Source organism: Amblyomma americanum, chromosome 8 (genome assembly GCF_052857255.1).
Source record: "Amblyomma americanum isolate KBUSLIRL-KWMA chromosome 8, ASM5285725v1, whole genome shotgun sequence".
Taxonomy (NCBI): Eukaryota; Metazoa; Arthropoda; class Arachnida; order Ixodida; family Ixodidae; genus Amblyomma; species Amblyomma americanum.
Window position 1 is genome coordinate 76,912,573 of NC_135504.1, and position 26,690 is coordinate 76,939,262.

The 26,690-nt window shown below is 44.7% G+C and overlaps 1 protein-coding gene across 1 annotated transcript in view; it reads right to left on the minus strand.

Annotated features, from left to right (window-relative positions):
* Positions 1–407: 407 nt before the first annotated feature.
* The window catches only part of LOC144102511 (putative sodium-dependent multivitamin transporter), a 37,967-nt gene continuing 11,684 nt past the window's right edge, over positions 408–26,690 (minus strand). Inside the window, exons 5-12 of the mRNA XM_077635768.1 lie at positions 24,526–24,655; positions 23,267–23,355; positions 19,901–20,010; positions 18,201–18,268; positions 14,941–15,027; positions 10,914–11,101; positions 2,919–3,019; positions 408–433 (exon numbers count right to left, since the gene is read on the minus strand). Of these exons, the coding sequence (XP_077491894.1) occupies positions 408–433; positions 2,919–3,019; positions 10,914–11,101; positions 14,941–15,027; positions 18,201–18,268; positions 19,901–20,010; positions 23,267–23,355; positions 24,526–24,655 (799 nt within the window). The remainder of the gene's footprint in view (positions 434–2,918; positions 3,020–10,913; positions 11,102–14,940; positions 15,028–18,200; positions 18,269–19,900; positions 20,011–23,266; positions 23,356–24,525; positions 24,656–26,690) is intronic.

The window sequence follows — 26,690 nt, forward strand, 5'->3', positions numbered from 1 at the left end:
TCTTCACAGACTGAGAACGCAGCACGACCCGCTGCCGCGACTGAATTGCAGCCGTTGGACCTCGTGCGGCGGCGAGCTTATCCTGCAGAAGATGCGCTCCTCGCCGCGAGTGGCGCGCCCGTCGGCGCCGCAGTTACGTTCGGCCGTTGCCTACAAGATTGACATTGCTTGAATCATGCAACTTTGCTAAGGGAGTGATGCAAACGATTCGTCGACATAAACAATGGAACCAGTTGTTTTATTTCTGTCTCCATGAAGACTTCGGATATATTTTTTTGTCGTGGTTTTTCTCTCGATAAGAACGGCAGATTAGGATCAAACTGTGGTGCCACACTCTGAACAATCCTCAGAATTTGCACCATATGCTCGGCGGTTTGCGACATTCCGTAATAAAATACCACATGCGCCTACTGGGTATCCTTGATTTCAATTTCTGTGAACAAAATAAAGCCAGAATAGTCCACATTAGTTGATGAAGACAAGATGTAGTTAAATTATAACAGGAATCGTCATCCTCAGTGAACACAATGCGTGGGTAAACATGGGTCTTTATATTCAAACCTTTCACATGAACCAATCTGTCTTTAGTCTTACGAAGCCGTGAAAAGCACAGGTTCAACTAAGGGGACGCACTACAGAATGCGAAAAATGCAACGAATGCGCAAATGCGGGTAGTACACACCGAAAAATAAAACTCAAAATGCAGTATGCGAGTGAAGATACGGGCCATTAGAAGGAACACGTAACCTGCTGTATAACTATTGCGCCAAACGAATACACACTACTTTGATACTTCAGCTAATTGGTGGTGCAGTTGTGCAAGCGGCCAAAGGGAGCCCACTTTTTCTGTCAGGTCGTAGCGCCGCGTACCGACGATGATGAGACAAACCTATACTCACGTTCAGTAATTGCCGAAAAAACTTGAAGCGATTCCAAAGGTTCAGGAACACGGGGCTAGTAAGATGCGTGTTCTTTCTCGCCGTCTGGACGCCGCCTAAAACAAAGTTGTTTTTACAGACAAACCAGGCCGAATTATTTTTAACACTCGGACGTCAACGTGAACTCACCCCTTTTGTCCCCTCAATTCTGAATGCATGTACACCCTGGGCAACCAAAATATGGATAAGCACTTACTCACTTCTGATACTGGTTATTTTCCGAACCATACAGTTCTCCTGCAATTCAGAATAACGTCGGAACGCTAACCAGAGTAATGTTAAGTTGCGTCTGAATTACGCACGTAATCAAACTTCTTTTTTAATGAAGATTCTCTAGCGCTTTGGAAAATTACCGCATAAAAATTCGCCTCAGAGATTTCTTGAAGCTTCAATGAAGCGCAAATGTGAGCTGATTTGTTCTATCACGTGAAAGTACTTGAATTCTCACACTGGAACATTTATAAGCAAACTGGCTCTCTCGTGGATCCCGTATGTTAGAAGGGTGTGAGAAGGGCAGTAGAACTGTCGCTACTCCTTCATTAAACCCCGTATATACTACAGGAGCAACAAAACTCATGAGCTGCCTTACACATAAAGTTGTCCCATATTTTCTTGAGGAATTTTTCTTCGACCAAAACATCCGCTTCCAAGGAAACAACCTGGGTTTTCTTAGCTTCTGCAAGTCGGCAGTTACTTACATGGAAAATATTACGTCTTCCTCAAAATTCGCGCATTGGTCATTGATTAATGACCGTTTGATTGAGTACGAGCGTGCGTAGCAATACAAAAATGTCTCCCTATAAAATAAAAAAACTATAAAAAACAACTAAGTTTGAAGCACGAGTAATTGATGCTCAAGCCCTGCAAAGCCATGCGAAATTCGCAGCTGCATTCTGATGTCTTTTACAGCATCGCTTTCGATGCTGTCGAAAAAAGAGCTCTTCTAACTCAAAAAGCCTGTTTTTCAAAATTGTGGAAAGACTTTGGGCAAATACCCTGCATATGCGCCTGAGCAGTCAAGTCATCATTGTCTCAGTGTCTTTTCTGTGCTGACATGATGAAACACTATCTACGCTATCCAGAGAGCAGCAAGTCTTGTTATACGTGGCGCCACTTTCTTTGCTGAGCACTCTATGCTTTCGTTTCCTTTGTTACTAAGGGCTGAAATGCAAGTGAATGCTTAAATTTTGCCGCTCGACATGCGCTATTGTTGCGTTCATTTTTACGCATGGACAGAATTCTTATTATGCGCGAATTACTGTTCCCTGCTAGCGATGGAAACACAGGGCACTTTATGCAGCTGGTAAAACCCACGGTAAGTGGAAAGCCGCATTAACGACACAGCGTAAGACGAGAAAGTACACGTAAAGGCTCGTAATGCAGTAATCCGAATCGTTTTGGTGCTAATTGAAACCTCTGGGAAAACAGTTCGGCTGTTGTGCATCCCCTTCAAGACCATGTCTCATGTTGCTTCTGAGTGTAAAACAACTTGTACAAGAATGTATACATGCACACATTCTCATACATTTATTAAAAAACGTCCGCACACATCTACAAGAAAGAATCACGAGATCACAGAATGAGACTCAGTAAATTATAAGACGCGAGGAAGGTCAGTGATGGTGTTGTTCTAATGGAATAAAGATTTAAAACAATCATTCCCTGTGGCGTTGACGACTGTAGCCCGTTTTCGGACTCGTAGTTGCTTTGTCCGATTACAAGAATGTTTCGCGCTTTGTTATTCTCCGTTATACAGCCGGGGTCATCTTTCATACATTGCTGCAAAAATTGGCACCGTTATGCCTCTCTTTACACTCTTTTTATTGTCTTTGGGACGCCTTAGATCATTTCCTGCCTTGTCTAGAGTCAAGAGGGTTAATACAGTTGACAGCCATGCGCCAGGGACAAAGATTATTACAGTCTATCAATGAGTCAGTCCTGCAGTGGGCCTAGCAGGCATGTGTGGATGACCGTACTCACCTGTAGCAAGGCTTAGAGCAGTTCCCAAGATCACCGTCAGAACTGTCCCGATGGAGGAAACCCAGAAGAACGACAGGCGGTACAGAGGAAACACGTATGGGCTGCAAATGAAGATATAAGAACGGAAAATTGACTGTATGAACCGAGTCATGCTCCTAAAGGTGTGGCAACAGGCAGAAAAAGAGGGCGATTTATCGAAGAAGCAGAAATGTTACCCATCATCGTGACCCTCGGAGAAAGTTTTTTATTTGCGGGGGGGGGGGGGGGGCTATAGGGTGGTCGTGCGAGCCATTAATCCTTAGATCTTTTCTCTGCTACGAGCAATGCCCACTTTCCAATATGGCAGCGCCCTTCTCTTTTCGAAAGCTCTATAAATCGTCAACATGCTAGTGTTCATTAGAGAAGAATGTAGAAAGATGACTAACAGAAATTAGTGGAGAAACAGCGCTGCAAACATCGACACAAAAAGAAGTTAGATGAAGACAAGCGCAATCCGTCCTTGTGTTTCCAGTAGGCTCTTTCTCCATTGACAAATGGTCAACAACATCCTCCAGCTGCATCATTATGAATGGTTTAGTTTATGGGGGTTTAACGCCCCAAAGCGACTCAGGCTATGAAAGACGCCGTAGTGAAGGGCTCCGGGAATTTCGACCACCTGGGGTTCTTTAACGTGCACTGACATCGCACAGTGCACGGGCCTCTAGAATTTCGCCTCCATCGAAATTCGACCGCCGCGGCCAGGATCGAACCGACGTCTTTCGGGCCAGCAGCCGAGCGCCATAACCACTCAGCTACCGTGGCGGCTCCACATCATTATGAATACCAGATTTCATTGTGTATGTATGTATGTATGTATGTATGTATGTATGTATGTATGTATGTATGTATGTATGTATGTATGTATGTATGTATGTATGTATGTATGTATGTATGTATGTATGTATGTATGTATGTATGTATGTATGTATGTATGTATGTATGTATGTATGTATGTATGTATGTATGTATGTATGTATGTATGTATGTATGTATGCATGTATGTATGTATGTATGCATGTATGTATGTATGTATGTATGTATGTATGTATGTATGTATGTATGTATGTATGTATGTATGTATGTATGTATGTATGTATGTATGTATGTATGTATGTATGTATGTATGTATGTATGTATGTATGTATGTATGTATGTATGTATGTATGTATGTATGCACGTATGTATGTATGTATGTTGGGTTGTAGGGCACAGGCAACTAAGGTCATCATGCTTCAAGTATGCATGTATGAAAGAACGGACGGATGGCTGGATGGATGGATGGATGGATGGATGGATGGATGGATGGATGGATGGATGGATGGATGGATGGATGGATGAATGTATGGATGGATGGATGGGTGGGTGGATGGATAGATGGACGGATGCCTTACTACTAACGGTTTTTTACTGAGCTCTAGCATACACTCACGTTACCTAAGGCGGGCCGAGTTCCTTGCTCCATGGATTTGGGCAGACTTTTCATGCGAAAGATCATTTACTTAGTCCATGATTCGGCTGCGATGCTGTTTAGCTGGTACGCCAAAATTATGTCTAGGGCTCTGTCACTCTTCGTTATTAAGATAATTTGGATGCTGTATTTAAACACACACACTCACACACTGACACACCATTGTCCGCCGCTACCTGGTTGCTGATTGTGACTAAGCACTAAGGGGCGAGAAAATGGCTTATTTTATCATTTAAAGAAAATTTCGTTTTTTAAAATTTTTATTTGATACTCTAACTCCCAGCAGGGACTGTAACTGGAAGGGCTCTGAATGATACAGTTGTAGTGCACATGTTGGTAAGTAAACAATTTGAAGAATAACATATTGCAAAAATAGTTACAAAATCGGTTTAAGAATTCAAGTTGAGGTACAAATAATAGGCGGCAAACATGATGACAAGCATACCAAAAAAGGAAGTTGGCGGCAGTTAGTGTTGTATTTTCAGTCTAGGCACAAACAAAACGGTAAAAATAAACAGGACAGAAAAGTGTGGAAAATGAGAATAACTACTGGGAAACAAACAGGTGATCTATAACCAGGGCACTGAACGCATCTAATGAAGAGCTGTTAGTAATATCTATGTTTAGATTGTTCCATACTCGTGCAGCTCGAGGAAAAAATGAGTATTTGAATATGTCAGTACCGAATGGAAACTCGTTAAATTTGTGTGTGAGGTTGGGGCGGGTCGATATAGTTTTTGTGGTCGTTATGTATTTTGTAGCGGGCACTTTTAGTTGGTTGTGTATTAGCTGATACATAATTTTAAGTCTTGCGAATTTTGCTCTGTTCTCCATGGTTAGGAGTTCTGCAAGTTTTATTAATTGTGTTGGTAAGTCTGTAAGGGAGTGTTTATTATATACACAACTTAGTGCCTTTCTCTGCACCCCTTGAAGTTTTTTAATGAGCTTGTTAGTAAAGGGAAACGAAACTGTGTTGCCGTATTCTAGAATTGGTCTGACAATAGTTTTTTTTGCTAGTAATTTTGTTTCAGAGGGTTCTAGTTTAAGGCGTCTGTTAATGAAGTCAGTCATATACAAGCGCAGAACAAACAGGGACAAAGAAGGATGGGACACCACAAGCACTTACTTCCAACTAAAGATTTACTGACAAACAAGCACATTTCATACAACCTTGCTGCATGACGTCAAACTGACAGCACTGCCGACATCAAGTGGCCGCACCCAAAAACATTCTTTCTTTTTAGTGTGCAATACAGATGGTGCGCTGACTTGTTTGAGTGCATTAGATGTGATGATATTAACGTGCGAATCCCATATGAAATCAGAGGTTAGTGTCACACCAAGATATTTATTCTCAAGGACAGATGCAAGATGAATATTATTAAGTGTGTACTGAAAAGCTGATGTGTGTTTTTTCCTAGTTATAGATAAAAGAACAGATTTATTTAAATTGATGTCCGTCTGCCAGTCCTGACACCACTGGTACACTGCTGTTAAGGCGTTATTTAAAACTATATGGTCATCAAAAGAGTTAATTTCCTTGTAAAGGACGCAGTCATCTGCGAAAAGTTTAATATTCTGTAAAACACAAGCAGGTAGGTCATTTATAAATATTAGGAACTGTACTGGTGCTAGGACACTTCCTTGGGGTACTCCCGATGTAACTTTAGTTGTCGCTGATTTCTCATCATTAATTTCAACAAATTGCATGCGATTACTAAGATACTCTTTAATACAGTTTAGAATAGGGCCAATCCCTAAAATAAGTTGAAGTTTTGCAACAAGTGTAGTATGCGACACACGGTCAAATGCTTTCGAGAAGTCCAAAAATATACGGTCGATTTGTTTCTGGTTATTAATGCTCGTGGATATGTCATGTGTTAATTCAATTAGTTGAGTAACAGTAGAAAGGCCCTTACGAAAGCCGCGCTGACACGGGTTTAAAATGTCATTTCCTTGAAGATAAGCGTTTATGTGTTTTAAAACAAGAGAGAGAGAGAGAGAGAATGAAAAGGAAACGCAGGGAGGTTAACCAGATGTGAGTCTCCGGTTTGCTACCCTTCACTGGGGATGGGGGATAGGGGTTAGAAAGATGACAGAGAGGAAAACTAAAAAAAAATATGTTCTAATAACTTGCATACCCTGCTCGTTAGTGATATAGGTCTGAAGTTCGAAGGGTCGGATTTATTTCCTGATTTGTGTATCGGTGTTATCTTGGCGGTTTTCCAATCGCTAGGGAGGGTGCAAGTGGATAATGATTTGTTAAAAAGTAGTACCAGGAATTTGGCTATCCACTCGGCATATCTATGTAGGAATATGTTAGAGATGTTATCAGGCCCTGTTGCTTTCTTAGTGCCCAGATTTAGTAAAAGGTTTAACACTCCTGGTTCAGTTACCGTTAGGAGTTCGATTGTCACGCCTGCGCTAGAGTTAGTTCCTGGTAGCTCTCCGTTATCCGTTGTGAAGATGGAGCAGAAACAGTTATTTAAAGCAGATGCTGCATTTCTGTTATCCTCCGGCGATGCCTGTCTTTCACCTTGTTTTTTAGGGTTTATATAACGCCAGAATGTTTGGGGAGAATTTTTTAGAAATTTAGGAAGTGTTTATGTAAAATAATATGTCTTGGATCTCTTCATTTCTGATTTCAGATCATCAACAGCGGAAATAAGTTTTAGAACTGTTCGTTGTGACGGATGGTCTTTCTGTCTCTTTCTGAGTCGTCGAACATTTTTTTTTGCGTGGATTACGGTTCGAGTTATCCAGGGGTTATGTTTGTGGGTCCTTTTTGTTTTTAATGGTACGTAGTTAGTGACAAAGTATGACACAACTGTTTTAAATTTAGGCCATAGGGATTCGATGTTTGTGTATGTATCGTGTGCGAGTTGATGGAAGGATGAGAGTTCGAGTGATAGTGTATCAATGATGCCTGTATCATCGGCTCTGCTGTAATCTTTATACATTATTGTTGATCGTGAAGAATAACAGCTTTGGCTTCTTCACGGTATGATCTTTATGCCCCTGGTGCGAAGCGACTTTATGCTATTTCTTTTTAGCGCTGTATTTTTTTAGAACATAAAGTGTCTATTTTTTGAAAACGTGGCACCCGAGTGAGTTGTCACTAATACCATCGCTGAATTTTTTACGTTTATTTCGCCAAGAGATATGTAGGCAAGCGAGCCTTAAGTTGGTATTTTATGTACATGAATCATTTCAACGATAGCGCATCACATACTGGAATTGAGATCAAGAAAGGCCTTTGATATAAAGGCAGCTACATGGTGCAGCACACATAGAGCATGTAAAATAACGCATTATAAAAAAGTTGTGCATAAATTTACAATATGTACCTAATATATACTTTTAAAATAGACCCGATAAATAGTTTTGTTTGCAACCCTTTCCCCGTCTTCCTACTCACCGAACTGCCGTCACCGCTAAGTGTCAGAATAATGTGAGCACAACTAGAATTTGGCATCGGCTTAGTTCGGCTATGTCAGAATATACGTAGCGAGAGTACGTTTCCCTGGCTGAACTTGTTGTGGTCACTTTATGTTTATGAATGAGAGACATTGGGTATACACATCTTTTATTCAATTTGCTTGACAGAGACGAAGATTGCCCGATGATCTGTGAGGTTGCATGCACCGGTCTCAATTTTATCGATACGGTACTTCGATTTGGTAGAGCTTCTTTAGCATGCAAGCTATATTGTAGTTCCCCATTGTGTAGTCTGGACGTGAGGGTCCGAAGCTGAACTGAAGTCAAACTTTTCTTTCATACACTGACTAAGAGAGTCCTGTTTCTTGATGAAATCACCCAAAGTCTCACACAACTGTAAAACCATGCCGTAGGCTGGTACACACGTGGCAACCACATCAATTGTCTGGTGGACAGATGTTCCCGGTGCCACGTAGACACTTTGGATGATAATGACGCTGTCCAGAACCCGAACACAGCAGGCTTTACCATTATTCACCGCGATCGAAGGGAGATGACTGACAGCGGCAATATGTTTTTTCACGTAGTCACAGACTCCAGTGTTCTTATTTGGTTCAAATCAACTGCCAGGCGACAACCTCAGGATCGGAAGATTTAATCTTCTCTTGTCTATAACGCCGTTTAGCAGCGGCTGGACTCTGCTTCTCTGCATGCATGTAAAACTTTGTGATACAGACGCCCACTACATCTCCACCTTTTATACGCAATGCTGCGCCTGCCACGCGGGATTCGGGTGATAGAGCGGCGTGCGGCGAAGCTGCAACGAAGAACGCGGCGGAGCTGTGGGGTCTCTCTGGTTACCATGGTATCGGCTCATGTGCACAACTGCTCATCTGCGTGACGTCATGCTCGGCTTTGACGGCGGAGCGGCCGCGGCGACGGCGAAGCGCACGCCGCACTTTGCTCCTCTTCGGTTGCCATGGCAACGGCGCATGCGCACAACTTTCCTCTCCCATGTATCGAAAAATTCTCGACTGATAGCCCAGTGTAGCTCCCCCTACAAACAACCATATATGAGGTTTATTCTTGATACTCCATCTCTGCTTTGAGTTAACCTTCTGGGATTCATGCAGCCGACGAATAGTTTTGCTATTTGGTTTGCTAAATTTCTCATTTTCATTTGTTGTAATTTGCATCTAGATAATTAGCACTGTTATGATAAAAGTGCTTTTTAACAAACTGTTTTACGGCATGGCATTGCTGATTTGATTATTTTGCATTTAGACCCTCTGCTAGACATAATGGCTATGGGTCCAAACAGCTCTGCGTTTGTTCGTTTTTCAAGATAAAAGTGTCAGCACTCGGCTTTATCGTTTAGTTTGCGACGCGAGACGCGACCACATTTATCGGGACCCGTGTGTCAGTGCACGTTAAAAAACCCCAGGTGGTCGAAATTACCGGAGTCCTCCAGTACGGCGCCGCTCAAACCTTAGCCGCCTTGAGACGTTATGCCCCATAAACCATAAACCGAACCACTTTTATCGCGAATGATCGCAGACACGCGTAACTGCTTGCACACTCTCCCGGATTGTTGTCTCTTTTAATGGCTTATCGCGCAGGTTCCTAGCCAGCTTTAAATCGAGCGTGGCCGAGCACGCTTGTTGCTACCACCGCCGGCGGACTGCTGAGTAATCTGTGGGCTCCTAATAAACAATTTGAATTGAATTCTACGCCGCTCTCCTCGTATATTATTTAATATATTTGTCGCCCTCACGTGACATCTGGCGGTGGTTCTGGGAAACCATTAAATGTTCCGAGCACCTCTTTTGAGCCGTGACAGCCCCTCTTCGGTTGATACTGAAGAACCTGTCACCAGTGCGTCAAGCCAGCTGGAGATTTCCATGGCTGATACCTGAACTCGGGCTACTGGCGGGTCCCACTAGACACAGGGAAGAAGGTTCGCCAGTCGCGGCAATCTTCTTTTCCCCTGCTTCTTCGTTTATTCAATTTTCGGTTCTCGGCTTTTCCAACCCAAGGAGCGTTTCTAGCATCTCGACTCGCGATAGGAGTTTCGCATTCTTGCCCTCCATCCTACACATACATGAAATCCCCGTCTTGAGCCTCTCCACGGTAGCAAGCGTTGTTTCTTATAGCTTCACCATGTTTTCGCAATCCGCATACTTTAATTGATTCTTTGAGATGGAGGCTCCACTACACTATCGTAACACAAAAATCTTTCCAGTCGAATTCCGTGTTTCAGTTCTCTCTTTAGAAGTCTTTTCCCTGCGTCGGAAGCGAAGCAGCGCCATCCATCGGCGAGAGGATAAAACTTCGCTGCCGGCGTTACGCGTGTGTCGACAGCGGAAGGCTTGCCAACATCTGCCGGTCTAAAGACCGGGATACCTCCTAGGTCCTTGCACAGTATTGAACTGCATTCACAGTTTTGTTTCAAACGTTGTTACATGCTAGCTTATCACAGTGCTAAGCACATCAACTTCACTCTGCATTGATGTCCTATCATGACCTTTATCTCCGGCGTTACAGCCATGCAAGTACTGTTTTCATAAATTATGTTCCTGGTGTATTTGCATACCGTGTTGTCTAGCAAAGAGTGAGCCTTTTGTCCGATGGCTTTCGTGATCTAACTTCCAAATGTCATCACATTTTCTCTTTAAAGATTGTGGTTAAAAAGGCCCCAAGGTTTTGGTGGATGTAACGAATAATGCATCGCTGATATGGGCAAGGCATGGGCTCATGGCACACCCATAATACCGGTTATTGCTCTAACAAAGAGGGGAAGATTAGGAACTTGGGAGCAAACGCTTTCTTCAACTAAAGCTTCAGTATAGGGGGTCCACAGCATGCCGGTAACCGGCGCATCTTCTTGACCAAGTGACTTAGGATCAGTTTTTAACTTTTAGAGAACAAGCATCTCTCACTACAATATGCTCCTTCAAAAGGCGGGAAATTGAAGATCAGCAACCTATGGTCTGTTTCCCATACTTGCGTAAGGAGCACGTGCTACACCTCTAGCCCTAAGAAAATCTTACCTGCCACTGAGTAGCGGGTCGATTGGATATGTAGTAGCACCGGCTACTGCACCAGTGCCGTTGATCTGCGGCGGACATCTCTCCAGCGTTCCGGTAACCACAGGTGGTGGGGGAACTGCCGAAAGCCCCCTGCCCACCGCGTGCCACAGCTGGAGTGCGCAGACCAACAGGCCAGCCCACGCAGCGCCCTGCACACAAATGAGTTGCAGACGCGGCAAAGGTATACCCTCTAAGTGGGGTTCCGTCGTTTGCAGAGCAACTACGACCGTTATCTGCCGGAAACGAAGCTTGGCCAGTGGAAAAACTTACTGCGGGACAAAACCGCCCGGTGCAGACTTCAAGGACTAAACGTTCAGGCAAGGGTACGAACCGTGGGTTTGGGTTTGGTTTATGGGGGTTTAGCTTCCTAAAGCGGCTCAGGCTATGAGGGACGACGTAGAGGAGGGCTCTGGATAATTTCGAGAACCTGCAGTTCTTTGCCTGACACTGAGATCGCGCAGTGAACAGGTTTCTAGAATTTCGCCTCCACCGAATTGCGACCGCCGCGGCCAAGATAGAACCATAGTTTTCCGGGTCAGCAGCCGAGCACCATAACCACTCAGCCCCCGCGGCGGCTGTACGAATGGTGGGATGAACATTTTCAATCCCCGCCGTAATGTCCGCTGTAAGCCACTAACTTTTATATTTGGAGTCTGATTCTAAAAGCTGTCTATCATCTATAGTCCATTTCGCGTTCATTTGGTCCTTTGTTACTGGTCACTAAGATGTACCCACGGCCGTCAAGCGCCTGTGACAAGCGACCCGGCAATTGGGCGTTCGGCGAGTGGACCTCACCATTGGCAGCATACTGCAGGCAAAGGCAGCGAATAGTGATGTCCGGTCGTCGACACACAATGGCGGGTTTGCTCAGAGGCTTGAAAGCCGCGAGTATATCTTAGTGAGCACTGACAGAGGACCAAACGGACAGGAAATCGGCATTGTAAAATTAACATTTTAAAGCTGCTGCTCCTGCTGCTCAATAAATTGTGACCTTTTACCACAGCGGTGGCCTAGTGGTTTGGCATCCGCCTCGCATATGGGAGGTGCGGGGTTCGATCCTGAGTGCCGCCGGGTACCCAACGGTGACAAATTGGGTACTAGCTTCGCCCTGGCCCGGTGCTCGGCTTATTTAGGGTGAAATGCTTGGGAAATGGGTCATTGACCCCACCTTGAGCAAACGAATATACCTTCTGCCATGACCCTCTTTGGCCTTAGATGCCCTTGTGCCATGAAAATCACTACCATCATCATCATCATCATCATCATCATCATCCTCAAATTGTGACCTGCAATCGAAGTCCACAAAAGTGCGCAACAAATAAAAAAATAATGAGTTGAGGTTGTTCATACACAAAAACACCATCGCTATCCGTGCGGAGGCAGACTACTGCTTCAAGAAAACCTTTGTGGCATCGGAGTTATCGGCAGACGAGAATGCGGCGGTATGCACACTACGCCTTTCGAAGCATGTATGAGCATGAGCTGAGTAATGCGCAAAAATAATACGCCATTTCATTTTGTTTCCTTTGCAGCAAGTATACGGTTACATATCTGTTGGGCAGCACACGGACGGTCGTCGTCGTGGCGCATGTACTCGACTGCGCCGTGCTAAACGAGTGCAGTTATTATACCGCTGGCTTAATCGGAAAGACCCCACACACCCGCGGCAGAAGCAGCAAGGAAGAAAAATCGCGTTGATACGCCGCCGAAAGGCAGCGAGCGAAGTTTGCCGCGATTAATGCCCAGCCGGCCGCGAAGCACTGCGTGTCAATACACACATGCCTCAATTATCATTGCGCAAAGAACGACGTTATACGCGCTTCTTTCGTGCTTTAAGACTTAGCAGAAACCTTGCTGCTGGAGTGTATAACAATAAAACGGCAACACATTTCGTGAATAATAGCAATACGTTATATAAATCGTGACTGGTCTTTTTCATCCTGTACTATGTTTGGATGCAACCCATGTATAAGGATGGCTGAAGCAGTTTCAGCGGTTGTGTAGTATATAGCACGCCCTACTTCCAACCTAGGACGCTGAGGTTTTGATCCCACCGCCGACGCGCAATTTTTTCTTCTTTAAACTGTTGCTCTCTTAGGATAGAAGGTTACACTCTTGCGTCCCTCCCTCCGGACGAACAGTTGAGCCCTCGGGATGACTGGTGGGAGTCGTGTCAATACCGTCAGTTCGCCTCTCTTCATTCCTCAAACCGGTACGGAAAGCGCAGACGTCAATAATACGCACCTGCCTGTTTCTGTAGTTAGCCATCTCTGTATTCTGCATGAAAAATAAATATAACCTGAAAAAAACTTTGCGGCATGTCTCTTCGTTGCTTCTTGCCCCATAATTATTTCATCTAATGTTACTGTCTTATTATCAAACTGCTGTCATCTCTCTTGATGATGTAATAAGCTATGTCTCTATGTTTGTCTCTGTGTGTTGTAAGGTTTGTTTTTCGTTGTCAAGTTCATCGCAAATTCTATATCTTTGCCGATGTTCGCTGTCTGCCAGGCGCTGCCACTCAAGCCCTTTGAGGTTTTGGCAGGCCTGTTTCATGCTTTATGACAATCGACATGAATAAAAGTGCTAACATCTAATTAGTCTCGAGAAAGACTGCGTTGCGGCGACGAAGTTCTCCGAGAGGACCTACTTTTGCTCCAAAAGGAGTACAAAGCGCTTAGAGTTCTGAGACTGCAAACATTTTACGTCTAGTTTGACGCCACTCACTATTATTTAGCGCCGGAAGGCAGAGAGTGAGGTGGGCATAGGACATAAAGAAGTTCACGGGGATAGGGCTGGTGCAGCTTAGGCCTAGGAGGATTAATCTTAGGCTAGTTATGATTATCTCGACTTAGGTATTCTAGGGGTGTGCGAATAGTACTTTTTCCAAACCGAATCGAATGCGAATAGTCCTGCTGAAAAGCGAATCGAATACGAGTAGAATATTTTGAGGGTAATTCGCTAGGTGTGCGAATATTCAATGAGCAATCGTAAGGGATAGCGAAGGACTGCTTTCGCAGTTATAGCTGTATATGTTAAAAGACGCAACACTGATCTCCATTTGGAGGGTCGCAACATGAAATAAGTGCATTAACTTTATCATTGTCACGCTATTCTTATAGAAAAAGTGCATTTTGCTCTTTATGAGAAAGATGATAAACTAGCGCCACATCTCCGTGCATGAGACGAGCGAGAGCTTACGCGTGAGGCATGGCCTCCGAGGTCAGGGATAAAGGCCTGCTTCGCTGAACCTGCCTCCGCGTTGCCGCGTCGTCTAATCTCTGAGGCCATATATGAGGATTACGAAAACCGCCACGAGAATGAACCGCACCGTGGCGCTGAACCCCCCGTCCCGCGCATACCGTTCGCGGCAGCACGGTAACACGGTGTGTATGGTCCTTGTCTTTGGAGTAATCACAGAAGAAAATTACAGCAGGCCTTATTCGAACTTCGCACCATTTATTCGAAGAGTATTGGAAAAATTGGCGGCATATTCTATTTTTTCAACTAATATGAGCGTACACTATTTCGTTCGAATAATCGAATATGAGGATATTCGTTTCGGTATTCGAAATTTCCAAATTTTGGCACACCCATCGTTATTTTGCAGTTATTTCAGCAACCACTACGAACGGGCTCTACTCGCACGGACGCAAACTCAGTTTAAACAGGCCGACACAGTCTTAAGCTCATATGAAATCCAGGTTCTCAAGAGTTCTTACGGACTGAACGTCACACAGAATAACAAAACATGATTACCTTCAGCGCCTACCCCCCCCCCCCCCCCCCCCCATGTCTGTCCGGCACAAATATTCCTAGATTTACACCCTCCCGGAAAACCTGGACGCATCAGCGCCTTGCCCGAGGAAGCCCCATTGATGCCAACCTATCGACAGAGGGCCTCCAAAAAATCTAGAATGATAGCACAGCCTTGGCAGGCCGGGTGGGTGCGCAAGTATTATAAAGAAAATGATTTGGCAAATCAAACCTTTGCATTGACCCACGGGGATGAGACACCAAGGAGGATGAGACCGATGAACGGACCTGAGGCCGACGAGTAGAGTGACAGAAACAGCTGCGAAGGAACAGTACATAGCCTTGAGAAGAAATGCCGTTATTGTTCGCATTCTGCGTGCTCATCACTACCTCTTCACGCGACAATAGCGTAGGCGTATACAAGGTGTTTCAACCTCAGACTTTACACAGTTTTTAAAGATAGGCTTGTTTAGTTAAAAGAGCACTTGTTTTGCGACTGAATTCTCAAGGCTGAAGTAAATCAGAAAACAGCTATGACGTGCTAACTAGTAGACTGCTTAACTAATTCTGAAAAATTAACTTCCTAACTATTACTGTTAGGCGCCTTAATTATATAGATGTGTGTAGTCCACCGTAAGTAACATTAATATCACTTTTTAGAATTTCGAAATGGCGGGCAGCTTGGCGCTGTGGTCGAACAAATCTTGGCTATATCGACGAGTTACTGCACTGGAAAGGTTGCTTCGCCTACATGCTTCTAGAAAACGCATGTATTTTGGCGCTACATAGCCAGAATTTGCTGGGCCACAAATCCCAGAGGAACCGCGTTTTCGAAATTCCAAGAACTGATATGAATATTACTTACGGTAGGCTACACAACTCAAAATAATTAGGCAGCCCAACAGAGATAGTTAAAGGTTAACCATTCAACATTAATTAACTAGCCTGACAGTTAGCAGGTCTTAGCTGTATTTTGATGCACTAAACTGCTTACCATGGTATACAAAAAATTGATGTTATAAATAAAAAACCTATTTTTAAAAATTGGGTAAAATATTAGGTGAAACGCCCTGTATATCTCAGTCGGATTCCAGAAAAAAACTTTCCCGAGCAAAATGCTCCGAAAAAAAAATATCCTTGGAAAAAACTTGCCCATTTTCCAAGTAGGAGAAAATTTCCAAAAACAAATGTCACCTAAAGTCCCGTCGCAACCTATGATACGAGTATCCGCCTCGCATGCGGGAGGTGGAGGGCCAGAACCCGAGTGCTGCTGGATACTCGCCGGTTTTCTAGTGGGCACAACCTTTCCCCTTACCCTGTTCTCCGCTTATCTTACGTTATGTGCAGTACCGGTATGAAGTGCGCTATTAACTTGGTACTTCTCCCCGCTGTAGCTGTGCTCGACGTAAAGGCTGCAAAAGTGTTTCAATTGTGGACCTTTCTCCAAGAGACTAATGCAAGAAGGTGCTCGAGAAGTACTAGGCTGTTTTAATACTGGATATTTTTCTGGTACCTGCACGCTAGTAAACAGAGCTAAAACATAGTAGCTTTCCGGTGAACGATTCTCGCTTAACCTCCTGCGTATGGAGCGTCCACTCGACCACTCTTAATGCAGGACGCAGGACCAGCATTCGTGCAGCAATGTACGCTACAGTGATTCCACCCATTGGCATGGAAGTGACTGAACAGAGAACTTATTCCGGACGTTCACTACCCCCCCCCCCCCCCTCGGTTGTGTAGCGACAAACGTAATGGCTGTCATTGAGTACCATGAGAGCTCCCGAACTAAGCTGAGATCAGTGTCACAATCACTCTTGAAGTTTTTTGGAGGACATTGGCCTGGCGAAACAGTGGTAGGGACACATTCACTTAAATCAGTGACTCACGCAGAGGATTGACCGACGAGGCACTTTAATACCGCCTGTACATTCACACCACCACCACCACCCACCGTGGGGCGTACATAGAAAAAAAAATGACGGCGGAAAGAGAGTGGTCGAGGGCAAGTGTGTCTCTGGATCGTTCGGCGCTTAAGCGAATCACCGCCGGAAGTGATCTGTGATGTAGCTTTTCTTGGCAAGTCCTCTACTACATGACCATATTGCGATCTGGTACTGAAAAAGTTCATGCTTAAATCTATTCTCAAAGCCAAGGAAGAGTCGAATTCGCTTTTAATTTTAATTGCCAATAAATGTTTCTTCTATTACTACTCGAATAACAAGGGCAAATGTTTTCCAAGGGTGTCACGAAGAATTCATTCTATTCTTAGTTTTTCACTTTGATAAATTTTTTTTCCTAATGTGCGCTTCCTCATGAGATTTTTTCTTTTCCTTCGGCGGCAATTACGGCAGCGCGCACGTCCAACATACAAACAAACAAACGCAGAGCCATACTTCCGACGCTCTTCCTAACTGTTATACAAGGTGTTTAACCGAAGACATTAGCCGATTTTTAAAAATAAGATTTTTGATGGTTTATGGGAGCTTAACGTTCCGAAGCAACTCTGGCTATGAGAGACAACGAGGGAGTTAGAAGAGCGCTTTTTTCGGCATCGCATTGTCAGCAGCGTATTACATCAGGATACAGCTAAGAGGTGCCAACTAGAAGGCTGGTTAACTAATATTGAACAGTTAACTTTTCAGCTATTACTGTTATGCTCCTTAATCATTAAGAGGCGCGTAGCCTACTGTAATATTCATATCAGTTTCTAGAATCTTGAAAAAGCGGTGACCCTCGGCGCTGTGCCCAAACAAATTTTGGCTATTTCGACGAGTTATGTGCACTGGAGAAGCTTCTTTGCCTGGAAAATTCTCTAAAGCGCATGTATTGTGGCGCAAAGTACGCAAAATTTGTTAGGCCACAGCGCCGATGGTAACCGAGTTTTCTAAATTCTAAGAACGAATATGCATATTACTTATGGTGTGCTAAAATGAATAATTAATCAGCCTAACAGCAACAGTTCAAAAGTTAACTAGACGCTAGTTAGCACGCCTTAGCTGATTCTGATGTGTTGCACCGCTGGCAATGCTATGCCGAAAAAAAAAACGCGCTTCTAGCTCAAAAGGCCTATTTTTAAAAACCGTGTAAAGTCTTGGGTGAAACACCCTTTATAAATCCCGGGTGTTTAAGGGAAGGCCACCACAAAATTTAAAACAGTAAGGTTTTTCAAATGAACAGACATTTTTTTTCGGCATAGTAATACCAGTGTTGACGGAAGTCAGTAAGCAGGCTAATTAACTGAATGTTAATAGTTAACTTTTGAACTAATACCCACAGCCGCCCGAATGCAATGAGAGATTGGTAGCTGACTGTTAGTAATCGCAATGCTAGTTTTTAAGAATTTTAATATTTCAAAACCGCGACTGCCCTTGCCGCTGCTGCTCAGCATGGCGACGTGGCGGCGTGGCCTCCTGTTAGTCACTCACATCAGATTCTATAATACACTTTTAATAAAAAATAAACTGCAAATAGGTTACACAAGTCAGTACGTACCCTAGCAGCCGTTCCCATATATGGTACTGCGATGGCAAAGAGAGTCATTATGATGCCACTTGCTACCGCTGAAAATAATTTGCGTGCGTTAATCCTCTTCTGTCGCATGTGTTCTTCTCGTTACTTCGCACCTCATAGTTCACTAATTTCAAACTTGCAGTTTTTTTCAATGAACAAAGCCCCCGAGGGATAGAAAGTAGCTAACGTTACATGAAGTTATCATGAAATACTAACCTACAACAAGGTGCCGCTTCATTGTGGTTGTCCTGTAAGATACCAAGATTTTAATGTTGGGCTACGTTAGCTATTACAGCTTCGGATCATGCCTTAGACCCGTTTAATATGTTGCGGCTAGAACAATAATTGCCGGCCTAGTCGGTGACGCCGCAGTGCGATTTTCGGTCAGCGCTTTCACATGCAACGCGTACCCAGCGAATTCATTCCGAGCGACACGCAAGGTTGCTTGAAGTTCGCATAGGCAACCCATGATTAAAGGCGACAGAAACGCTACACGGAATGTGTGTATGTTATATTACCAGCGTACTTTTGATTCAAGGCAATATTTCGTATGTTTTGACTGGAGTAAAAAGTTTTGCTTCTTTCGCGACAACAGCTTCCACGTGACCCCACTTCGCACGTCATCTCGGCGCTCCCCATTGGTCAGTCGCAAAGCGACCACACCGACGCTGCGAGTGAATTCCAACCGGACGGAACTCGATCGCAGCCGTCTACGGCTAGGCCGACAGCTCCCCCTAGTTGCAGACCGACAGAATTCGCAGCGTCCCAGGCGAAACTCGCATACATGTGAAACGGGTCTCACTCACCAGCTACAGTGTCTAAATAAGCCTGTTTGGGTATACGAGTTAGGTCGTTGTTATTCGCCGGTATGTTTCGTCAACATCTCAAGGAAGGTGATTATAAAAGACAACCTAGAAAAATTTACAACTGGCAACACATTTCTGATCTTCAGGACACTCGAAATGCTAAAGTGAGCAGACAGCATGGCTTCGTTCTTACTTGTATAGTGGAGAAATTCTGCATACCCCGCAGCTCTAAATCAATGTAAGGTAAGGACCACCCTTCTGCTCGCGTTCCGAGAAATTTTGGTATTCAGGGAAGCGTAAAGTCTTCACCGTAGCAGTAAAAGACACACTATTTAGCCCAGTTACATTTGGCAAAGGTGTACACTTTAAGCAGGGAGGAGTTAAAAGGTAGTAAGCTGTCCGCTAACACACTTCCCTTTATAACCGGAATGCACTAGAAGACAGCTCCTTCCCTTTTCACTGCCACAAATGCGTGTTCTTGTTTAGAGTACGTGTTACTTACACAAAAATCTAAGCAACGTCGATTACCGTGCAGCAAATATCACTGCATTCTCGGATAGCAAGTTGGGACGTTTATGGAGACGACTGCACAGCGCTAATAGACAGGGCGGAAGAGAACACAGACGTATGAGAGAAGAACACAGACACAGCGGCGCATGTCTCTTTATTCTTCTCTTCCAATCTGTCTGTTAGCGGCGTTCGGTCATTTCCATCAACATGCACCAACCAGCCCGACTAAACACTATTCATGGGAAATTTTGCCACAGGAGCGCAACCAGAAAGTCGCTTTACCTGGCAGCCGTTTTTTGTGCTTATTGAACAGCATGCCATTACTTCGTGCCACGCAAATAAAGCAGCAGACAACATGACATTCACCTAAGAGGCGCGTCACGGTGACGGTTGACCGTTCGGTCATCGTGACGTATGGTGACACTACGTCGACGTAGAAGATGGCCGCATGAGAGTTGACGATCGAAGAGACAGTGCTGCAGAAAGCGACAAAGAACGGCTTTAATGCTCACTACTATCGTCCTCCCAACCACCAGCACAGCTACGTCTGTGATTCACGTCATCTCGAGATTATCGCCTACTGTACACGACATGGTGCAGACAGTACCCAATATAATTTTTCAATGTGAATTTATCCACAAAAATTTTGAAAACTAGTATTATGGGGGTCATTTTCAAGCTTGTTCGCTTTCTGACTCTTTCATGAAAGATTTTTGTCTGAAATGCGGTCAATACACTTCTGGCTGCGAGTTTTAATATTCATTTCTTACAAAATAAGTGAGAAGTTAGCATACAGACATATTTGATTTTAATAGAGGAGAAACAGTAATTCGTACGAGGGGAAAACATATGAAAAACAAATCGATGCTGTTAGATTGAACAACGTTTCTAGAGGTTAGATTTCTAGATTATGTAGTTCGGGCTCTCTATCATTTCCTTGTTAGAAACAGTGAGCACGCACGCGTCAATTGTTTGTATAGACAAAGTAAAGGCAATGATCACGTGGACACTTTAGCAGCAGCCTTCGGACGCGTCGACATAGTCGCCATATATCGCTCAGCAGCCACGCGTGATCCCAGTTTTCTGCGTGCTTTTTTGCACAGCTTTTTTTTGTTCTAGGTGAGTACATCCAGCACACATGGTCTTCTTCAGAAAAGGTTAGTAACAAGTACAAAAAGGGCTCTTACCCTTTGACTCTAACCATTCAAAACTAGTCAATAGAGGTATTGCTAAGGCTTGTTTCCAGAACGCTGTGAAAAAAAGTTGCTGCCACAGCGTGTCAACCAGTGTCACTACGCAAGCCAAACGCCTGTCGGATGCAGGTTTCCCAGCAGAAATGTTGAGAGCGGTCGCTGAATCCGTATCGAATGAGATGAACGGCAGGTCAAGAAGAGAAACGATGATTCTACTGACAAAACAAAAAAAATCAAGTCATGCCTTATTTGCGCAAAGTGGCGTACAATGTTAAGAAAGTCGCCTAGCGCCAAGGGGTCAATTTGATTATTTCGGCTCCCGTCAAACTTTCAGGTCGTTGTGCACGAATTATTCCTGGCGCAAACAAGAAGCGTTGCACGATCAAACATAGAACCATGTACGCAAAGTGCCGGACCGTTGTGATTTATAAGATTCCGCTGACCTGTGGAAACTTTTACATAGGTTTGACTGGTGACTGTGTGAACGAGAGGATGCGCAAGCACAAAACAAAAGTTGGCGCTGGTGAAGATGGCACTCTTGCTTGGCACTGTAGTAGATGTCCTGGCAAATGTTCCCCACGTTTCTCTAATGTAACCATTCTGACCTATGGAAAAACACGGAAGGCACGCGAAATCTTGGAGGCCTTTCAAATAGCGAAACATGGCGATGCTTGCGTCAGTTCACCATCGATAGCGCTGACGATAAAAGAACTTGACAATAAAAGAACTTGATAGCGCTGACGATCAAAGAACTTGCGCAGCCCCAGTCTCGGTGACCAACTCTGGGCCGTCCAGCAGGCCCGCGAGGTGACGGCGAGGCAACACCTCGACGTCCCCACGTAGGAGACCTAAGGCCCGGTCGGCGAAAGCTCTGCAGGACTTTTGAATAAAGTTGTTACCAACCAAATTTGAAAAACCATGTTTGAGCGTCTGTCCTGCCTTGGCGCATGCGTTGAGGTTACTCGGTGGTATGTACTCAATAAAGAAATCAGTTGTTAGTCTAGCCGTTTCCCTGTGTTGTTCTCTCCTTGTGTGTTCGTCTTTTCTGGCTGGTTACTTTTCCTTTAACATGCCATACCAACAGGCCCACCATTCTGCCCTGCTTCAGTACTCCAACGTACGTCAAAGAGAGCGGCGGAAGGAACTTCACAGGGAGGCTGGAAGGGCTACTGCGACTTGATTGCGGGTGACCTGCTGGAACATCGGCACAGAGGGTAAGCAGCGTCGGGAGTGTGGTGGACCAGAAAGAGTTGACGCGAAACTTCTTCCCGAACTAACTGCTTGATCTGTGGCAGCAGTGGCGGCTGTGCGGAGTCAAAAGTCAAAACCATAAGAGGCTTTGGGCGCCAGAGCTGAGAACGAGTGATAATTCGGTGCTTGTATAATTTGTGGCAGCTCTGGCATTCGGTGATGACCTCGGCGATGGTTGTTGGATTTTTGGCCAGAAGGATATGGAACGCATCGTCTTCAATGCATTTTAGAATGCCGTCGGGCACTTAAACCCCCATGCGATTACTCAGGTCCGCGTCTTCGATACAACTGTTGAAATTTTCACTAGACAGCTGCGCCCGGCCGAAAAAAAATGAATGTGGATATGCACAGCTAATCCAGGGTATACAAAGCGAAAGCTGTCGGCGTTCATAGTATTCATTGGCGTTGCCGTTGACAAGTTCTAGACGCCGATGATTCTGAGGAAAGAAAGGGCGCATTACTGGCTCCCTGGGTCAGTTAGTAGATGAGACCTAAATAATCTGCGATTCGCTGATGGCACTGCGTTGCTGAGCCACTCAGGAGAGGAATTGCAAAGCATGATCAACAAGTTAGGCAGGAAGAGCAGAACGGTGGGTGCAAAATTAACATGCAGAAAACCAAAGTAATGTTCAACACTCTAGCAAGGGAACAGCAGTTCACAATTGGAAGTGAGGTGCTGGAAGGGGTAAATGAATATGTCTACTTAGGGCAGGTAGTGACAGCTGATACGGATCATGAGAATGGGGTGGAGGGCATATTAAAGGCTCTCTCAGATAATGAATGGCAGTTTACCGATATCCCTCAAGAGAAACTGTGCAACATCTGTATCTTACCGGTAGTCACCTACGGGGCAGAAACATGGAAGGTAACGAAAAGGGTTCCGCTTAAGTTAAGGACAACGCAGCGAGTCATGGAAAGAAAAATGATTGGTGTAACGTTAAGAGACCGGAAGTAGGCAGAGTGAGTGAGGGAATATACGCGGGTTAATGACATCCCAGTCGAAATCAAGAGGAAGAAATGGGCTTGGGCAGGGCATGTAATGCTAAGGGAAAATAACCGCTGGTCTTTAAGGGGAACGGAGTGGATTCCAAGAGGAAGCAAGCGTAGCAGGGAGTGGCAGAATGTTATGTGGGCGGATGAGATTAAGAAGTTCGCAGGCATAGGATGGGCGCAGGTGGCAAAGGAAAGGGTTAATTTTAGAGACCTGGGAGAGACCTTTGCCCTGCAGTGGGCGTAGTCAGGCTGATGATGATGATGTGGTGCAAGATGGCCTAGCATTTCATCTCACCTTGTAGAGGCGCCAAGAAGCCCTGCCAAGAAAAGCCCTCGCAGCATCGTAACTTCGGCAAGCCTTTCCTTCACGAAGTACGGAACGATCTGTAATGAAAGGATGTTGTGTAATAATAGAAGTAGTAAACTTATTGATATAATTGTGTAGGCGGTCATGTAGGGTCATGACTTCCTCTGCCCAACCTACGAGAAGGGCTTCAGCCTTCTTGTCAGGTTTGATGACTACATCGTTCCATTCTTCTCGTGAGACAGCTGCTAACAATTTCAGATGTTTTGCAATTTTGACCGTGAATGGAAATTGGAGTGGGTGGGTGGGAGAGCAAAAGAAACTTAGAACAGATCAGGACGCGTGGAAGAAAACAAAACCTTTTCCACGTGTTTCTCCAGGGCGCACCTCGTTGTACCATAAATAGATTTCTATAAATAAATTTCCGGATTCCAAGCCCATCTATCACTCAAGACTCATTGTCTCGACATTGACGTAGAAGAAGTGAGCTTTTCACCCCAGCACAAAATAAGGAGGGCCTCAGTGAAATAAACGACGGTTTGGTAATACGATTTTATTAGTTTTGGAGTTCCGTAAACTATATACATATATGTCCAGTATTTTTATTCACTTCAATTGATATTATTTATTGCTTCATTTGTAAAAAAATATGAAGCACAAAGAAATTCTTTGTGTTGTGTAGTGGGAGTCTCTCGTCACTGTCTAAATGCTAAGCTGCGCTTGAGTACGGGCGTAACGGCGACAGCTGTTCCGATCTTGGAGACATTCAGATATTTGGCGGTCGAAAACAAAGAGACCCACTGCGTAAGCAAGCCTAGCAGGCTATCTATTTCTCAGAGTATGTAGTACGTGTCAGTTCCTAAGAATGCGAAATGCTTCAGTTACAAACCCGACATAACTGACACGTCATACTCACATTTATGGGGAACGTCCCGTAGGAGGTCCTTGCAGTGGTTGAACGCGTCATTGGCAACGAGAATTGATAGGTACATACTTTCAGTGCGGCGTTTGATATTTACACACGTACTGGACGTGGTTTGGTGGCCTCTTGCAAAAGCTTTTTGACTATCCTTGTACAGTCCACCCTTGTCTGAGAACTTATACAACAAGACTAAAATAATCTTCCTTTGGCACCTGGCTTGTAGAATTCTATAATTGATACAAATAAAAAATCATGGCATCAAGCTAGTCATCTTCTTTTAGGCTTAGCCACGCTGAAGGCTGCAAGAGAAGAAACGGTCGAAAATCACCTGGTCGTAGCTATTGATGGCACCCGACAGGACAAGGTCGCAGTCCCTGTACCAGTATATGAGGAATAGAGCTGCAACATCTCCAAACAGGAAGAAGGACACAACGATAAAACCGCCTGTGACCGCCATTCTGCAATGAAAAGTACGAATGAGAATTTTCAGTTTATTTTCAGTTTCTTTTCAGTTTCTTCACGTCAATGCGGATGACAACGCGGGCCGCAGGGAGCATATTTATGTCGGCCACAGAGCAGAGCGCTTCTTGAACTGCAACGAGCTCCGCACAAAAGGACGAAGGGGGTTCCGTAAGCTGAAACCAAGAGGTTTGATTCAGGGCAGGTCTGCACTGGCAGTAGATAGCTGTTGTTGCTTTGCAGTCTTGTATGCTTGCGTCTACGTAGACAACAATGGATCCTTCAGGCAGGCAAGCATCTTGGTCCTCAAATTTCTGGCGAAGCAATGATGCCGAATGAGCAGATGTTGGCCGGCGATTATCTGTTGGCTTGTTGTCGCTGAGCTGTACAAACTTCCATGGAGGAAGAACTGGCGTTGGCGGCTGAAGAATGGAGTGTGACGTTGCATAAGTCCTCTGTGCATGCGTGGAGTGCGATAGACTGGCCTTAAAGCTGCGCGCTTCGCGGCGCTGCTGCACCAGCTCATCAATGGTATTGAGCTGCGCATTCTCCTGTAAAGCTATGACCGGTGCGATGAGTGGAAGGCACGTAATGGTCCTCATAGCCTCTCGGTTCACGGCTTCAAGGTGATCCCATTGGGCTCTTGTAAGATGTTGAAACTGGGCTTGGTAAACCATACGTGGCTGCAGAACTGCCCTCACCAATTGCCGTGCAACGAGCGAGCCTGCGCCACCACTTTTAGGGGCAATTCTTCTAATCAAACCCAAAGTCTGAATAGCTTGCCTTTTTGCCTGAGAAAGCCATGCAGTCGCTGTTCCTGATTGGTGAATCATTAATAAAATATTTTTACACTCGGACTTTCCTGTAGTGGGGTTCCTGATAGACAAAGAAGGATTGGACTTGCAGCAAGTTTGCGGCGTCCCCAGCGGTTGGCGACTGACGTGTATGTTGTTTTATGCACGGATAGCTGAAGTCCGATGGATGATGCGTAATTACAGGTAACATCCAAGGCATATTGAAAGGCAGCCTCCCGAGTACGGAGATCTTGGTGAGTACTCCACACCGTGATGTCAGCGTACTGAAGAAATTTTATGTCACGGATGTCATGTAAGCGCCAAGCCAGCGGGATGAAAGCAATAATAAATAATGTCGGCGACAATACTGATCCCTGGGGCACGCCGCAGAGAGGAACAAATGATCCGACCGCTTCGCCGCTGAGGCGTATTGCAAATTTTCTGCCTTCCAAAAATGATTGGACAAAAGTACGCACTCTCTGAGGGAGATAAAGCATGTCAATGGAGTTCAGAGCACAATTAAAGCGAGAGAAAAAGCCAGCTGTGGCTGCTGTCGCTCGTTTTTGCCATATTCACTCGTCACTTCCGGTTAAACTCCCTGCCTTTCCTCTTCCTCCTCCTCCTACTCCTCGCCACTGGGTGCTTCCATATATAAGAAAGCGAAAAAAGCTGCAGACGTTTTGTGATTTTAGATGCTTTGTATCCATAATGTGGAGGGCAGCAAATTAAGCAGATTTACATTTAGCCTAAGATTTGGTTTCCTAGGTGTGTCGACTTGTAGATGAACTTTTGATTTTCAGACACATTTCGACATGCGCTCTTGGCGAAGCAGACTTCTGTCCCTTTTCGCGAAAAAAGAAACCAGGATGGGCAAGTGATTTAGAACGTTAGGAACTTTGTGTGCGCCGAGTCGAGACTGTCATCCGATTGCTTTCATGACCTGGACAGCGAGCCTATGGTTACCGCTAGCCTATTCTCGAGATTCTTGGAATTGTCTTGTATATGTGTTCTATTATGTTTTTTTTGCTTCGGACAACCCTCGCCTTCTTCTTTCGCTGTTCAGTGAAGGATGGCTTATACGAACCTGCAATTGAAATAACTATTTCTCAAACTGCCAAAGTTCTGTATAAAGTTCTGAGGACGCAGCTTGGAAAGCTTATGTTCTTTGCCTTCGAGAGGTACAGAACCTCCTTACCTTCATTTCCGATAGAATGACGAATCCTGTGGAGCTTGGAGCGGA